The following is an 18,252-nucleotide window of genomic DNA, read 5'->3' on the forward strand; positions in this document are numbered from 1 at the left end:
AGCTTTTAATCTAGATTTTCTTAAACAAATAATTTTTTCCCCTATTAACTAAATATGGAGCATAAAGGCCTAACTCAGTCAACTTCCATATCTGCAAATTAGACTTTCCATGTGCCCAAACCAGTAAGTACAGGACAAATTCTATAAGACAAGAGTATCTGTTTACAAATGTGTCTGAAAAAAAAAGGAGGTTTTTTATTTACATCTACTATTTTATTTCATAATTTCCAGAAGCAGTTTTTATACCATAATCAGAAACACATATAATTTAACATAGGATGTTCTCAAATCTATAGTGGATGTTTCTTGGGCACTAGAATGTACAAAACCTTGAGTTAGATATGCTAAAACTTAACATTTTTCCAGCACCAAGTGATCCACCAAAAGATGTTGTGTACAGAAACCTTACTTCCACATCGATAATGCTATTCTGGTCTCCTCCTCAAAAGCCTAATGGAAATATACTGTACTACTCGGTCTATTTAAAAAATAATTCAGGAATATTCATACAGGTAAGCTTCTTTTTATATTTTTTGTAGAATTCAATAAAGTGTTCTAATAATTCAATAAAGATTAAATAAATTTTCTAGTTATCACTAGATAACTATTTTTAATATTTCATTTATCACAGGCAATTTTTTAACTTGTAAAGACAGAAGCACATCTTGTAATCATGTGTTGTGTTGTGCATCTCATTGGACATTCACATCATTAAGCATTAAAGCAAATAGGTTTTGTGTAATATTCCATATTGCAAAGTATATGTACATATATTATACACACATACATGTACTACATATATATGCACAACCTATGTAGATAGATAGACACAAGACTCATTATATTAGTTTTTCATTCTTAAGACATTTTTAGTCTAATCTATGGATTTGAATCAATTTCTGTAACAGTTCTCTTTTTACTTCTCAATGCATTTTTGTACAGTACTGAATATAAGAAGATAATGCCAAAGTAGTGAACACATTACTATCTCATATTTTTGTTACTCTTGAAAGGAAAATGCTGTTTTACTCTTTAGTATATTGAAACAAAGATACTGAGATTCCTAAGTTAAAGCATGAAAGACAAATAAAATGTTATTTATAATTTTTTTTTGTGATCTGCATATTTTCATGTAGGTTATTTTTGTTGCTGCTTTCATTCTTAATTATGCACCGTATTTATTAATTGTACATATAGTTTTTCTGTTCTCCTTTCAAAGAATATATTATGATAGAGAAATATAATGAGGAGAAATAAGTGTCCTTTGCAGGGTTTTGAGTACAAGCTTTACACGTATGGAAGAAAGGAAAGAAATACAAATTCATGAAGAAACTAATTCATGAAAAATTACCTCTACTGCATAAGTTTATGCTTAAGATATGTCTAGTGTGAGGTATGCATGTGTTTGAGTATAACTAGAAAAAATATTCACAAATTTTACAAATACGTGTGACTGAATGATTGCTGACATACTTCAGTATATACACTTCCCTGACATCTGTGAAGCTGTGTGGTTGCCAGGCTCTGTCTGCATGGTTTCAGACACAAGCAGGACCATGCCATGAATTCACATTCTGGTGAGATTAAAATCAGGGCTACAGTTCAGAGCTTCGTCTTCTGCTTGCACATGCTGCTGTACCAATAGCATTTTTCCTAGCCTAACAAATCCCTGGAGAAACTTTTACACCAGTGCATCACTTGAACTAGCCCATCCTATGAAGAGTGTCTACATTTATCTAATTCTTGGACAACTCAAGCAATTTTAGAGGAGGACTATGGACTTGGGCTATTGCTGCCTTTGGGAAGGTGGAACTCTGAGGTGAATGAATAAGGTGAAACTGATACACTGAAAGCTAAAATCTCTCTGGATGTGCCCAGGACTCTGGAAATGAAAGAGCAAGATAGGCAAGATGGAGCACAGTAGCACTGGCGCAGCAAGGTGAGGGTCCAGTTTCATTATCGTGTGATGTAATTGGGCAAGGACAGGACAGTGGCACGGGTGGAAGTTACTGCTGCTTTGGCATATTATGTGGTGAATGGCAGGAAAGCACTGACAGCTCCACTTCTAGGTGTGGAAACTACCATTTTCACCCTTTCAGCTTTGATTTTTAACCCACCCCTCTGCAGAAAACTATGAGAAGATAGGTTTCAGCTGCTATTGCATCTGTCTCTTACTGATCATGGGAGATCACCAATAATCTCCCAAATCATGATCCACTCCAAATCTGCTCCTCTTAACTCCCTCCGCCCTCCACATGCCTCTCAGTTCACAATTTGACATGACAATTACCATATCTACATTGCAATCTTATTCCATACGTTGGCATTCCTGTGGGTGCAAGACATATTTCAAACAGGACAAAAAAACCCCAACTCTTCCCTGCTTCTTTCTGTCAGATATTTTGTATTACTCTCTTTACAACAAGGAAATGCATGTGTGAAAGCCAGCCTGATATATATATATACATATGTAAAGTATATGTATGACATACACAGACAGTTGTGAGCTGTGTGAGTGTATACACGCATACAGCTTACAACTATCTGTAACTTAAAAGTATAATCATAGTTGCAGGGTCTGTTGCTAAGTTTTGTATTGTACACATTTGGAAATAAATAATCCTTGGTTGGATGCTTCTGCATCTAGCTCATTGTTCTGCTTAAGTTTATCTGAACTGTGTTTTCAGTTTGGGAAATGACATAGGAGAACTAAAAAAGTAGATGATCTTTTCACATTTCTAGGAATCACACCTGCTCAGACACTCTACTCTAGACAGCCATTCTTTGCAATGTTTCATCTGCTTCTTTGTCAGGACATAACAATAGAGGTCCAAGTCTTAAAGTGCATCTTCTAGATGCCTGAAAAACTGTCTCGGCTGAAGCAAATTAACATCTTCCAATGCTGTCATAACCTGAAATAGATAAAAAAGTCATACTAAAACTACTACTCTTCTGTTGTCTCAAGTTCTTGCTTCTCCTCACACGTTCCCAAACTCCTCAGGCATATTAAAGACCAAGGAGTATAAAGCACTGATTACAAACAGCAGTGTTAAAAACAGGAAATCAGTAGCTGCAGAGTAAAGCTTAGTGGGGAAAAAAGCAAAAGACCTGAGATAAAAGATGCAGTTTACTCCTTGACATGATGCGGAAACTTGTAGGAAAAATGATTTTCCTATAAAAAGAAAAAAAACCCGAACAGATACATACCTTCATAGAGCAGGAAAATAATGTATAGTTTCTTTGCTTTACAGGTCTGCATGAAAAATCACACTGTGGCTGTCCAGTCAGAAGGCCTGAGATGCTCAGACCTAGGATTCAGAACCAGAAGAGCAGAAGGAAAATTTTAGTGAAAGAGATTAGATTTAAGGATTTTGGTAGATGAGTGGGCTGTTTCTATGGGGATGCTGACAGGTTGTGAAAGAAAAAGTGTCAGATAAGGAGGAATGACTGGCAGCCAAATAGAAGAAACCATTGCTTGCACTAGGTTAGACTGAAGTCCAGCTTTATCTTCCATCTTCTGCTGCCGTAGGTCTTGGGAAAATGCTACTTTTTGGTTTATGTTCACTACTCTGCCCCAGTGCAGTAAAGTTATAACACATATTTTGACAAAGGGCACTTCTTAAATAGATGACATGGCACTGCAGCTCTTTTTTACATCACTTCTCCGTGACACTGCTTGATTCCTGCAGTTTGAGCTTTCACTATTTGCAATAGCAGCTTTGCCAATTGTGCTCTGTGGTTTCCTTACATGATGCTTGAATAATCATTCTCAGTCTTATCAAGGAAAGGAGTCAAAGAATCTGTGGAAATAATTGTCTCATTGCTAAATACTGATCTATAAGAGATATACCATTGACTTTAATAAACTCTTTTATTCAGTCTCTCTATACTTGTGTTTTGATTAGCAAGAAAAGGGGAAAGGTGCTAATTACAAATACAAATTTATGCTTGGAGAAAGTTCTCCAGTGTAGGAATTTCAGTACAGATGACAATTCTCCTGCTCTGACAAACAGATGGAGGAACCAGGAGCTAAGTAGAGAAAAAAATCCCACTGCCCTTCTAGAGTCTGAACATTAGACCCCAAACCATCAACCCCTGTACTTCAAGCCAACTGAAGTAAACGTGACTTGATACAGTTCAAAGCAAAATTTATCTTGGTCTGCCTCAGGATGCAGACAAGGGATGCAAGCAATGTGCTATATTAACCTAACAATCAAATATTTTCTTTCACCAGTATGACAAAAGTAGGGATAGAAGGGAACTTCCCTAAAATACACTGCAATTTTTTTTTTTTAAAAGATGACCTCAGAATGGTACAGCACACAAAAAGGACACACCTTCACTTACGTTGGTACTGGAACAATGTGCCTTACACTCCTTTTGGGATGGCTTGGAGTAGCCCTCAGTGTCACCTCTCTCACCTGACTGCCACAGTAAAGTATGTGATACTCAGTGCAATATGATGAACCTAAAGAAGGAAAGAGAATGGGGGGAAAAAGTTAACAGTGAAGAACAGCAGCACTGTGTTGTCTGTATACAACTAGTTACAGCTTTATGCCACTGGCAATTTCTGCCACTTCCTGGGGTGAAGAAGATACTACTTTCTGCTGACACTTTCATGGCCTGTGTGTATTGCTTACACTTAGCTGCTTTTAATAATCTGATACTCTGCTATGTCAAAACTTCTTTCATGTATGGATGAAGAAGGGGACAGGAGGAATAATTTCTTCAGCTGTAGCCAAAGATCCTAAGCTGTTCGCTTTCATCTGCAGCCACAGTTAATTGTAAAACTTCCTATAATGTTCTATCCCCAGGGTACAATTAGTGCAAGTTTCATGTTTTCTCAGTTTGTACCCACACAGTTCTTCCTGCTCACCCTTACTCTTAATTATGTGTTCATTCTTTTCTAATAATTTCTCATATCAGAAGTTTGAGGTAGTCCCCAGTCCTTAGGCTCCTCATAGTAAGGGAACTACCTCTTAAAACAGTTTTTGTTGAACCACTAAAAATCCTGTTGTTATCCTGTTCATGTTAGTTCACTGAATCCTTAACTGCCAAACAGCTGACTAAATTATAAAGGTATGCTTTTTAAACTAAGAGTTGGATTTTCAGCTGTTCATACCAATAAACTCCCATTAAATCTAGAATCAAAACTTGATGTAATGCCTTGAACATTTTTGCCTTGAAAACTCAGATAATAATTTAAGATCCTTTAAAAAAGTTTTTATTAGATATTATTATTATATCTATCTAAATTAAAATTATTAATCATTACAATATAATAATAATAATAACAGGAAGGTAGTAGAATTATACTTCTGTGTTAGAAGGTATTTTCTGTCATACTGTGCTTGAGCATCAGAAGGTTTAATTAAATACCTTACAATTTGATCCTCTGTTTCCTGTATCTTACCCTACCCAAGTTGAAAGCAAAGCTCTTCCTAGCCTTTTTCAGTTAGTTACGTGACGATAGTCTGAACTTCCATCTACATTTAGAAGAAAGTCATATATTGAGGTGGAATTTCTTAGAATTTTGACTGATGCTGACTTAACCTGCTCTTTCAGACCAACCTAAGAGTATGCTTTTAGTCTCTTAATAGGAGTGGATATAGAAATTTATACCACCAATTTGTGCAGCTTCTGTGTAGCATTCAAAAGAAAGGCTTACATTTTCATTGCCAAACAAACCGTTCACTTTTTTATGTTACTTGAGCACTAGTGACTGTAGGCAAAACTAGGTCTTCAGATACTGGTATAAAAATATCAAAGAAATGAATGAGAATGTTATTTTTCTGCAGAAATATAATAATCTTGCCTGTACAAAAAAAATGGTAATGTGTTATGTTAGATATAGAAATTGATACATATTGGTGAAAGACAACAAGTTTGCATGCTGAACTATCAATTTGCACGGTACTGACTCAATTTTAATATGCCTGTGTTTATATGTGGTATTTCTAAATTTAAATATGCAAACATTACAGTCACCCCTCTCCTGTTTTAGTAAGCCTGCTATCACAGCCTCTCTTTTTTAGGAAAGCATTTCATTTGAAGCCAGCTTTGATTTTAAGAAGCTGGAGGGTGTGAATAAGATGTAACACGGAAAATCGTGGGCAGGCCAAATAACTGAAATGTGTACTAGGCAATTCATCAGGAGGTTAGGCAAAATCCAGCTCACAGTGAAAATGTTGCTATGTAGAAAAATTAGCAGGACTTCTTTGGTCCTGAGAAGTGCTACCTGTGCCATCTGCTCAGTGGGGCAATGTGGCTGTGGGAGGGGAATGATACTGACTCTTCGAATCAAGGGCAAAGCTTTGACTTCCTACCCAATGCTGGAGCTGATTTTGCTTATGGGGTACATGACCTCTCAACAGTTTTCAAATCATGAACCAGACTGCTTTGGATCGTCTAAAGTTCCCATGAAGCCGCAGATGATTTGACACATTCAGTTATGTGGTATAGCTGACCTTAAATAATCTGGGTTTGGTTTTTTTTCTTTTCAGTTTCCAAAACGGTTCATTCCAAACAGGAGTTACCTCCTCAGAGGGGCTGATCTAGATCACTAGCCTATTGTGACAGTCACAGTTTTAGTGGAATTTTTTATGTAGTTCAAAAAAAAGTGGTACTTGGTTCTTGTACAATCCTTTTGTTAGCAAGTAACTGCTCGAGGAAAAATTATGTTGGTTCCTTCGGTTTAACGCAGTCCATTGTCTATAGATGTTTGCATTAGAAATAATGGTATGTTTCTAATGGAAAGGACAACTAACAAAAGGAACAATCTATCAAGTGTTGTAGTGAGATCTCTGCCATTGGAAGATTTAAATTCAAAATCAGACAGTTTTCTGTAAGTTCTCCCATAAAAATGGAATAAAGTGAGAGAGGTCTTTTGATTTGCTTCACGCAGATCAGGCAAGGCAATCACCTGTGTGATCATGTAATCGATGAACAATTAGCAGATGATACTTCTTTGTCATTGATACAATATGGATGAACACATTGCAATATTACTGATTTAATGTGTTTTTTAAAAGGTGGATTGACATCCAACAAGTGCAAAGAAACGAGTCGTCAGTTAGATACTCTATAGTACTTACAAGCAGTAACAATAGATATCAAACAATAAATTACCTGAGTATTTCAGTAAAAATCAGGACTCTTGATGAGGCAAAGTGTAGGTTTATATCTCTTGAACACTATGGTGAATCGTATCTGGTAGTGGTGATGGCTAAATGGGAAACTAGAAAGAGAAATCGGTGAATAAATAACATTTTCAATGACAACGCTTTTTTTTTTTTTTTCCTTTAGAATTTCACAAGTTATGGTAACGACAGCGATGTCAATATGTCCCAGTCTGCAGTTCTGGATGACTTGGCAAAATACAGCCATTATACTCTGTGGTTAACTGCAAGCACAGCTGTTGGAGATGGAAACAAAACTAGTGAAATAATAGATGTGTATACAGATCAAGATAGTAAGTTAATAACTTTTTAAATGCTCAGTTTTTATCAGCCCTTCCATTTATTAAATATTCTCTAACTTTAAAATTATTTTACTGTTATGATGGCAAAGTTAAAATAATTCAGTTCTATTTTCTTTGCAAGGAAGACATTTTGATCTGAGTCTTTGCTTTGTAATACTAAGAATGTAGTTGCTTCTTTGGATACAAGTGATAAAAATATTGTCTTAAACCATCATTAAGACTCTTCTGTTAAACAAATTTAACATAGATGATAATTCATTTATGCCTTCAAAATATTTTTCTTTTGGTAGTGAAACATAAATGATTTTTAAAAGTTTTGCAAAATATTACAAATGAGATTTACAGATTAATCATAGGCATTTATTTCTGTTTTGGTTTTGGATGCTTTATTACTGTAATCCATGCATTTATTTTTTGCTTATTATTTCTCATAGTCCCAGATGGTTCTGTTGAAAATCTGGTCTATCAAAACATTTCCTCATCTTCTGTAAATGTAAGCTGGCTTCCACCATCCCAGCCAAATGGCTTAGTCTTCTTTAATGTTTCTCTAAGTTTATTGCAACTGGGAACCAGTAAGATATTGTCTTTCCTTACTTACAACACAAGCATCATTTTTGACAATCTGGAGAAATACAGTGATTATATTCTGAAAATCACACCAGCCACTGATAAAGGATCTTCTGAACTGCATGCTCTAAGTCTGCATATAAGAACAGATGAAGATGGTAAGAAAAGTATATTTTACTAATTCCTAAGGAAATGTAGGAAATAAAACCAAATCACTTTCTAAAAGAAAAAATATTATTGTGTTTATGTTTCTCATGTTACTTAAAGCTTTTTTATTATACAATGACACAAACAACTGCTACGCCTTTCTGTGTTGTGACCATGAAATAGAATTTTCCACTCAGAGCACAACTTTAACTGCTGGCTAAAAGACATTTTTAATTGTAACTCATATTTTTCTGAGGTTATTCTTGTTTTTCTCTTTCTTATTTCTTCATGTAGTCCCGGAATCAGCACCTATAATCAAAACATTTTCAAATCTCTCAACTACCTCAGTTATGCTTTCATGGGACCCTCCTGTTAAGCCAAGTGGTATTATAATAAGTTATGATTTACATTTATTTGGGCCAGAAAGGAATAACTCATTCTCTACCACTGATAATTTTATCATCTTGGAAGACCTTCTGCCGTTCACATTATACAGTATTTATGCAGCTGCAAGAACAATAAAAGGATCTGGTCCTTCTGCCGTGCTTCAGTTCTACACAGATGAGTCAGGTGAGCAAATTCAATTGTAACCAACTTGAAATTTTGGCCCTACGTAATTGCATCCATTGTAGAGCTGGACATTAGACCAGAGAGAGTTGAAAGGAAGGATTAATTTTTCATTGGTCTGTGCATTAAGAGCTGTCAGAAGAATGAAACACTACAAGGGCAGTTTTTTTCTGAGTTCTCCTTCTCCCACAAAAAATATGGAAGAGGAGGTCACATTTTGCATAGGATTACAAAAATAACTACAAGGAGAAATTTCTTTTGCCTTTGGAATGTATGACAGTTTGCCAAATGTCAGGGATTTTAAAGCAAGCAACAGTACCTTTCTCTTAATCCACCCATGTAATTGAAAGATGTTAAAATATGGAAATATTTCTGACACATTTTTACAGGTCTCCTTTACATGGACCTCCTCTCACCTGCATGGTAAATGACATATCTTGTAAATATATGTCAAGTTGTACTCAATATGAGATGTAGGAAGCAAAGTATATCGTATTCCAACAATATATATATTACGACTTTTGTTAAATGCCTTAGTTCTGATAATGGGGATGCTTAAGTGATTCGTAGATTTCTTAAATCTCTTAGAAGATGCCTAAGCATGTATTCGCAATTAATTGAATCTGCTTCATGCCAAAACAAAAGAAAAATATTTGAGTAGCAAAGAAGTACAGTTTTCATGAGTTCAGATACAAATGATAACAGGCATACATATGTTTTCCTGCTCCAAAGTGTTTAGTTTTGCCTGGATTTTTTGTAATTTGGAACTCAAAAGCATCTATCTTTTGCAGTGCCATTAGCTCCACCCCAGAACTTGACTGTTACCAACTACACTGCAGATGCTGTGTGGCTAAAATGGGATCCAAGTCCTCAGCCAAATGGTGTTATTATGAGATATAATTTTAAGATTTATCAAAACAACACTGAAAAACTATTTTATCAGGTATGTTCATAATTAACAGTATTTTATTTTTTAAGTACTTTTTTCATGCTTGTTGTGGACAATACATTAGGAACAAAATATATGACAAATATTTTAAATATCTATTATGCTCCTAGAATCATGAAGCTCCTCTAAATTCCTGTTTGTCAAGACAGTTTATGTTCCTTTCCAACATGTCTGCAATTCAATTATTAAAATTAGATAGGGAAAAAAAGTTCAATCTTAATTTACTTTGAGTTTCTAATATTCATTAATGATAAGCTTTATTAATCTTTAGATCATATTTTGGTGTAGGTTTGATGTTAGAAAATGACAGAAGTGACTTGTTTTGTGGCTACTTTTATTTAGCTATTTAGTACCTGTGGACTTTCAAGATTCAAAAAGAAAGAAAGAAAGTTTGCATTTTTTTATTTTTACAGAATAAGAAATACTGAATAAATTTTAACTTTAATAGATGCTGTAAAATTATATCTAGAAATTGATCAAGGCTTTATATCTGATTTAATCTGGCTGCTTGGATGGCATCAAGAAATATACCATGAACTGTAAGGGCAGCAACCCAAGGCCAAGACTGCACCTCAGCTTAGAATCTATATAGTGAGTTCTGTTCACCTGAGACACTTATAAAAGCTTCAGGGAAAAGGCATTGCTGCTGTGAGTTTAAGAAATGCAGTGTAAGGTACAGGACTGTGAGGAGCTTAATTACTCTAACTCCCTCAGCAGTACAGTCCTTGTTGCAGAGACTTGGCATGCAAGGAAAATGGTTGTGCTGTTGTTAAGCATATGGATTGCGGAATTCAGTTGCCATGAGGTGGCCTACTGTACTACCCTTTGTGCAGTCTACTGTTACTCCCTGTTGCAGAATGAGGTGCTGACATCACCCTAGTTTCTTCCATGATCCTTGGAAGAGGGGCAGCACAATGCACATGTGGAACAGGAATAGCATTTTTGACAGTCAGCTGCCTTTGGAAACACATTCTTCAGGTGCTCATAGAGGCCACCAAAGATTATGCCTCACTGTCCATCTGAGGCAGACTCAAACTCAATTAAGCTACAGAAACTGGCCAGAGTGCTTGAATGTGTCTGTTATGCCCTACGTTTGTTCATGTTTTGTAATGTTATGTGGGCAAGAAATCAGATTTAGATTGTGGCAGTGACACAGACAGAGCAATTTTTACAGAAATATTGTAGTTAGGCACCATAATTCTCTGATAACTTGGATCCCACAAAATCTTCACTAGGTTTTCTTGCTGAAATTCAGCTCTTTCCCTGCTGCTACTATAGTCCTCAACTTTTGCACAAAATATGCCTTGCATGCTCTGTGAAAAACAGCGTCCCGGAATTGAACTGCTTTTGTAAGCTTTTTTTCAGAGCTCTTCATCAGTCTGTGTGTCTGGTTCAGGTAAAATAAAAGAAATTAGAAGCTATGACCCATGACCTCTTCCACTGCAGAGGTGTAGTAAGGAAGCAAGAAGGTGAAAGGGGGTTGATGTGGCAGTATGGAGGTGACAGGAGTTTACATATTGGTAAAAAAATGGCGTATGTGGAGTTAATCTAAGAACGCTATGGTAGTTATGGTATCATCACAATGAAAAGAGGGAGAGCAAGAAGGAAAGGAAGAATTTGACGCTGCATTCCTTCTTGTTGAGCTCAGAGACTACTTCCACTGAAAGATACTCAGAGTAGTAGAGGCAAGACTGTTGCTCTAAATCTTCTGTTCATTTCAGTGGGTTCAAGGTGAGGCTGACGATGTTTGCACAGATTAATTGCATACTAATAGTTTTTCCTTCCTTAAGAACATTTCAGGTTCAAACCATGAGGCAAACCTTGTTGGATTAGAACCATTCAGCCCCTATTTTATCAGTGTCTCTGCATATACCAAGCTTGGGAATGGCAATCAGTTCAGTAATGCTGTCCAGTTTACAACGATGGAATCAGGTTAGACGTGACTTTTTCTGAGCTGCAGTTCTATTTATGTTTATTTTCCTTGTATGGCTGAAAAACAGTCTTCCTCTTCTCTCCAAAGAAAACGTAACATAACGCTATCTCGTTGTCTTCTGCCTGTGTAATGCCGATTCACATTCCTCTTGTACCGGATAGGCTGGTTTTGAAGTTTGATGTCGGAAGTGTAGAATTAGAAATGTCCTCATCTGAAATGAGAGGCTTATATGGCTACTATAAATCTTTTAATAGCATCACAGATAAAGGGAGGAAAATTAGATAGATATCAGTCTTTGTAGATCAAAGCAATAATTCAGATCCCTGTGAAAATAACGGAAACTTCAGTGATATCAAAAGCAGCTGGACAAAAGATTGGCAAATGAACTGGAATTCGTATTAAACAAATACAAATTTTTAACATTTTTATAATTTATTTTAAGAAGGGAAAGTAGCCACTAATTAAATATCCTAATTTATTAGACCTTATTCCTCCTGACAACTGGGGAGGACTAGACAATATCGCTGGCTTAATTAATTAATTATGCATATTTTTGTGTTGTGCCTTCTACATGTGTTTTGAAGTTGAAGGTTGTTTCAAAATGAAAAATTGTATCACGTAGAAGTGAATATTCAATATTCACTGAAGAGACCCCAGGAGCTCTGCAGGTTTGTAACCTGGCCTTTGTGTAAAACTGTAGCTCCTTTGCCAGGTCAGAGCAATTCCCAGGCTTGTGTACTTCATAAGGTCTGTCAGTGCCAGTGGACTAGCATGGATTAGGGGGCTGTGTCTGAAACCCCAGGTTCCTTTATACTGACAGCAAAGGGAGCAGACAAGGTATCGGAAGATGCCATATGGGGACTACAGTTTTTCAAGACCACATTTCCAGTGAAATATTCTTTCCAGAGCTGACAGAACAGGAGTTCTGGGAAAAACTATGCTCTTTGTTGCACCTAGCAGTTACAACACCATGAGAAATCTGGACAATCGCTGAACTGGTTCAGGTTGGCTATTGGACCCCTGAAGCTGGAGGCTGTCCTGCCCAAGGGCCATGGTCATTCATCAGTTGTCTCATTTTATCACTGATATTCCATACTCATGGTACTTTCTTCAGAAGTGCTGAAGAGACATTGCCCACAGGACCATGATCTAGTCATTTTGCAGCTTTTTTTTTCTCAGATTTTATGCTCAGCTAGTTGAAGCACTGTTTCCTTTCTGTCCAGCCTAGATTTTGGGCAATTGCTGGATCAGCTCCTCATTGAGTTCATCTAAGGATTCTGTCTCTAGTCTTTATTAAGAGTGCCAGTTAATCTTCTTTCTTCTTCTAATCTTCTTTGAACTCTGAAGAGAAAAGTAATAATTTTAAGGAGATTTGTTTACCTCTGTGCAGTGATAACAAACATGCTGTCCTCTATTCTGGTACCTCATTGACAGTATTTTCACTATTTTATGGATTCCTGGACACGTTTCTAATGAGTACAGTATTTGCTACCTTTTATTAAATTTTTATGTGCATTTAAAAAAATTTCTCCTGCTGGAACCAGCAAGGAGGTGGGAACATTAGGGTAATAGCATTGATATGACAGCTCTAAAACTTGCCCAGTGACTTCTGTGCAGGTCATGCCTGTGCTGAAAGGACAGAGAGATACGATATGGTGCCTAAAAGAAACAAAGCTAACAGACAAAAAAGAAACTTCTACTGTTAATACTGTTGTGGAATACGTATACGAGTTTCACACTACTGTGTATGATTTACTACACTTTGATTAAAAAAAAAACACAGGGAAAATACAACCAGATATGAAAACAAAATTGGAGCACACAACTAGGAAAAAGCCAGATAGATGGCCTCTTCTGTTTCAAGTACTACCATCAGTCACATTCATAGTAGTTGGAAATGAACCATCTAATGAGGGCAAAAGATGTATTTTGTTCTCTTAGTGTGTTTCATTTACATTATAAATTTTTCTACCACTGGAATGTTTGACCCTTGCTATGAACGCTGGCTCTACTTCTCTGACTATTGTTCTGTGATTACCATTTTAATTGTATGGGAATGTTAATCTTTGATGCATGTGTATCTTTTAAGTACCAGATGCTGTCCAGAATGTTAATTGTATTGCCATAAGTTGGCAATCGATCCTAGTGCAGTGGGACCCTCCTGCTTCATCCAACGGTATAATTACTCATTACATCATAACAGTTGAAGGAAATTCTACAAATTTTTCATCTTATGATACGCTGCATACTTTCAGAAATCTGCTTTCCAATATTACATATCAATTTAAAATAAAAGCTGCAACATCTGCTGGTGATGGTGAAGAACAGATATGCAATGCCAGTACAATTCCAGAAAAAGGTAAGAAATTATTCAAGTCAATTGTTTTGTTTAATTTAAGTGATGACTGTGAAACAAGCAGGCCTGCTTTAAGGCAGGCTGCTAAATCCTGCATTCTTGGGAGCAAAACTTTTGTTGGTTTTTTTTTTGTTTTTTTTTTTACAAAGGGCCAATGGTGTGACTTCATTGATTGACAATAAAGCTGTTCAGAACTTGTGCAATTAAGAAGCATTTAATTTCTTCAAGCAGACTTTGTCATAACTCTTGATGGACAGGACTTTTTAACAAGAAAGAAAACTGTGAGCTAAATCCAAAGAGGAATGTCGGCAGGTTTTTTTTTGGCATTGGAGTAGAAAAGTATCACCCAAAGTCAGTCTGCCTTTCTTTCTCCATGCACACTTCACACTTCACCTAATCCTAGCTGTGCTTTCATTTGGCACCTGAAACTTCCTTATGCCCTCAGATATTAAATTCTGTGCAAAATACAGCCTTGCTTCTGTGTAAATATCTGTGTGCATAGCTTCTAAACTGGAAGTGGAGAGGAGCCCAACTCCCAGTTCAGGAAGCAAGTGCCTGTTTCAGTTCTCTTCCACAGTTAGGGATGATTTTTACTCTTGGGATTATTGCTCTTGTTTTTTTATTCTTCAGTGATAGTTTAATATAGAAATAAAAAATAATGTTCAATGAGCAGGATCCAGAGCAAGACTTCACCTTCCTACTGAATTACAGGAGCAATTACTGCAGTTAGTTCCTTTTTTTTTTTTTTCCTCTTCAGTCAATTCATGCAGTGGAGTTGAGGAGCTCTCTAATTTGGAACAGCTGGATCATTAGGAAACATGGGGATGGGATGGTGCGACATGACTGTATCCCCTGATACTTAGAAACCAAAACTAGCTTTTGTAATACTTTAGTTACTAATACTGAATAATTTAAAATATGAGTTGCAGCACTCATATTTCAGCCGATAGAGTGAATTTTGCTCAGTTCTGTCAAAAGAATAGATAGAAGAGCCTGTGTCACCAACAGAGTTTAGGTTCTGGATGAAAAGTGGAGTGGGGCAGCACTAATATGCAGATGTGAATCAGACATCTACACTTGGAGAATATCAGACTTACCCTTATGCTTAGACTTCCCTTTGACAGCTTCCTGAGCGGCATGCACCTCTTTTGGTTCAGCCTTTGGATCTCTCCTGTTCACAAAGCCTTAGTGCCCTACTCTGAACTTTGATTTCCACTCTTCTTAAAATTAGACTTGTGAATGTATGTGTCTGAATGAATCTAGACCATGTCTCTATCGTCAGTTTGAACTACTGCTGCTTTGGTTTCAGATCAAATGCTGAGCTCCACATGAGGACAAGCAAAGCAGCCCCTTGCTGGTTTAATGCGACCAACATTGTGAAAATAGCCAGAGTTGTACTTTAATGACTGCTTCTCCTTGTAACGCAGTCCATCTCACTAAAGCCTGGCCACATCGCCTATTTGAACAATGAGGTGGCACCTTCATACCTGTTTCTGGTAAAAATGTCCTCTCTGAATTGGCTTCCTGATCAGCAACAGCCCCCCTACAAATTCTGCTATTTTCTGATCCTTGTTGTTTCCCTCCAGTCCTGCTCCTTGGCGATTTAAGACTTTTGCCTGGGTCATCTGCCTTCTTGTCTGCTCAGAAGCTTCTGTCTATCAGCAGGCTTCAAAATCCCCTTCTGAAGGAAGCATTGTTTAAATATTAGAAATAAACATACTCATATCTTACAAAGTTAGCTGGAAATACTGTAGTGAGCTTAACTGCTGTGCTGAATGTGCATGCATGTGAACATGCACGTAAGTACACTTCTCAACTGCAGTCGTAAGTCTCCACCCTTTCTTTTAAAGCAGAACTGAAACTGGGGATGGATGTGCAGACAGGTTAAAACTGGGCTTGGCCAAAACACAAAGGTTTTGGAGATACTCTTGTTATAGGAGGCACATCACCCTCTGGTACAGAGGAGACCAGGAGGCTTTCTAGGTACCTCACTTTTTGGAGGATGGAGGAAAGGATTCTAGTAGCGTTAAAGAATCCTGACACCTGGGGAAGTTAATTGTTGGGATTTCTGAGAAATTTGGGGTTGGTTGTTAGTGCTTGAGGAAATCCTGGAGAAGCTAGGGATGTGGTATTAAGCGTGGGCTTGAGAGACAGACTGCTAGTCTGTTGTGGAATATGTTACATAGAGTTGTACTAGCAGGAGAAAAAAAAGACTTTATTTTGTAACAACATGTGGCTTATGTGTCTTATCACTGAGAGTTTTCCAAAGTGTTTATACTACAATACATGTAATTTTTTTTTGCCACAAACACTGCCCAGACCCTTTCTTGCTGTTTTAGTATTGGCTTATGTGTTGATTCTGAGTCATATTTACAACAAACTAGTTATTATTAGGACATTTCCTTAACTGTTTGTTTGCATGAATTGTTTTGTGGTGACTGGGTACTAGGAATTGGAGATTCATGGTTGGGAATGGAAACAGTTTTATAGCTGTTGTCAGCTTCTTATTTATGGTGGTCTAAGATTAGTCACAGAATATGTAGCCAGCACTGAGTCACTGACAATGCATTTATTTCTGACATGAAGTGAAATTGAATTTGGCTCAGTGTCTCACTGCATAGTGTTTGACCTTTACATTCTTAGCAAGATTATTTGCCTTTTTTTTGAGGTAAATTTGTTCGTATCTGGGTACAACTAAACATGAATCATGAAGATTAAATTTATGAGGAGATTAGTAGTGTTTTGTGTCTAATCTAGCTCCACTGTCATGGTAAACCACTTCTGCCAGGTTGCAGTAGGTTATAAAAAATTTTTACTTTGTAGTGGTAATATTTCTTTGTGTTTAAATATATTATACAGGGTATGAAAGATAATATAACAAGTACATATGCATAAATGAGTTAGGATTTTATGACCGAATAGCTATCCTTGGATTATTTTAAAGAAAATGCACATATTCAAGTGAAATTTCATTACGATTGAGTGAGCTTTTAGAAGGGAGAAAGGGCCATAAAATGGTAGGAGACTTCTCCAAAAGGCACACTAAAGCTATGAAGATTCAGTTAACTGACAAGTCTGGGACAAATGTAACAGTCATTCAGTTAAGAATAAAAATAAAACAATTTAAAAGCCACTTGGGATGTTCAAAGCATGAATAATCAAAATAAAACTGCTGCTGCTTTCGATTTTTTTAAGTTAGATTTTTCTTCATAGACTTTTTATTCTTCTCTGAAAATATTAATCATATTGATTATCGTATGAAGACATGCAGAGTATTTTTTCCCTCCTTACTACTAGTCTTACTTAATATTATAACTGAACACAGAGTCTTGGAACAGGTTGAGGCCCCGATTGTACTGCAATGACAGTCCTTACCATTTGTTTTCTACCTTAACAGAAATTCATTATATTTAAAAGAAATATGGCTAGGAATTTGTCTAGGATATTTTTTTTTAATTTAATTTGTGCTTAGTTTTGATGGCCAGTACTAACTTGTAGCTGTACACAGCAGTATGCTTTGTGCATGAAGGAGAGTAGTGCCTAAAAGGATTGGTAATGGGAAAGTTTCTTAGGTCTTTTGGTATGGAGGTGGCAAATTATCATAATCTGTTGTTACTTGTGCACAAAAGGCCTTTACTCTCTGTACAGGAGAATCTTTAAAGATTCTGGGTTTGTACCTCCAGGATGGAGCTGCCTACTAGAAAATGCTGGCCTTTTTTTCACCCAGGCCTGTGAGGAGCACAAAACATAGCATGGCCTTAAAGCCTACTTAATATACAAGCAAAAGCTCCTTTTCCTTCTCCATAAGTCCTTTTCTTAGGATGTGGCAGCTCTGTAAGTTGGAGTTACATTAATTTCCTCATTAACTTGTGAAGAGAACTACAGATTACCATAATACACCAGAGGAAATACTTAAGTCCGTACCCTAAAGCGGTCCTTAGGGCCCAAGCAGTATGCAGTAGAGTGTGTTGGCCCAGTTATCCAGAGGAATCAACCTACTGCAGAGCCACAGCACTGGAAGCAGAAGAGTTTCAGTTACTTGTCACTACTACAGATAAGAGCAGGGTGTTTCACATGTTTAGTCAATGCTACAAGTTTATGTTTCAAAACTGTATTAAAGTAAAAGCATCCAAAAATTGTGTGAATGAATCATGACTAAGAATCTTTGAAACACTTCTTTCCAAGATGACCGAAACCAATTTTTTTTAATCATTTTTCTATTTTCTTAATGTAATGTTTTTTTTTTTCTTTAG

The 18,252-nt window shown here is 36.6% G+C and overlaps 1 protein-coding gene across 1 annotated transcript in view; it reads left to right on the plus strand.

The window, feature by feature from the left end:
• PTPRQ (protein tyrosine phosphatase receptor type Q) overlaps window positions 1-18,252 on the plus strand; it is a 138,599-nt gene that overhangs the window by 66,148 nt on the left and 54,199 nt on the right. The window contains exons 36-42 of the mRNA XM_086740047.1: window positions 367-512; window positions 7,306-7,471; window positions 7,915-8,205; window positions 8,489-8,764; window positions 9,553-9,704; window positions 11,501-11,642; window positions 13,733-14,002. Coding sequence (XP_086596173.1) covers window positions 367-512; window positions 7,306-7,471; window positions 7,915-8,205; window positions 8,489-8,764; window positions 9,553-9,704; window positions 11,501-11,642; window positions 13,733-14,002 — 1,443 coding nt within the window. The remainder of the gene's footprint in view (window positions 1-366; window positions 513-7,305; window positions 7,472-7,914; window positions 8,206-8,488; window positions 8,765-9,552; window positions 9,705-11,500; window positions 11,643-13,732; window positions 14,003-18,252) is intronic.

This window comes from Chlamydotis macqueenii, chromosome 1 (assembly GCF_036417535.1).
Source record: "Chlamydotis macqueenii isolate bChlMac1 chromosome 1, bChlMac1.mat, whole genome shotgun sequence".
In the NCBI taxonomy this organism is placed as follows: domain Eukaryota; kingdom Metazoa; phylum Chordata; class Aves; order Otidiformes; family Otididae; genus Chlamydotis; species Chlamydotis macqueenii.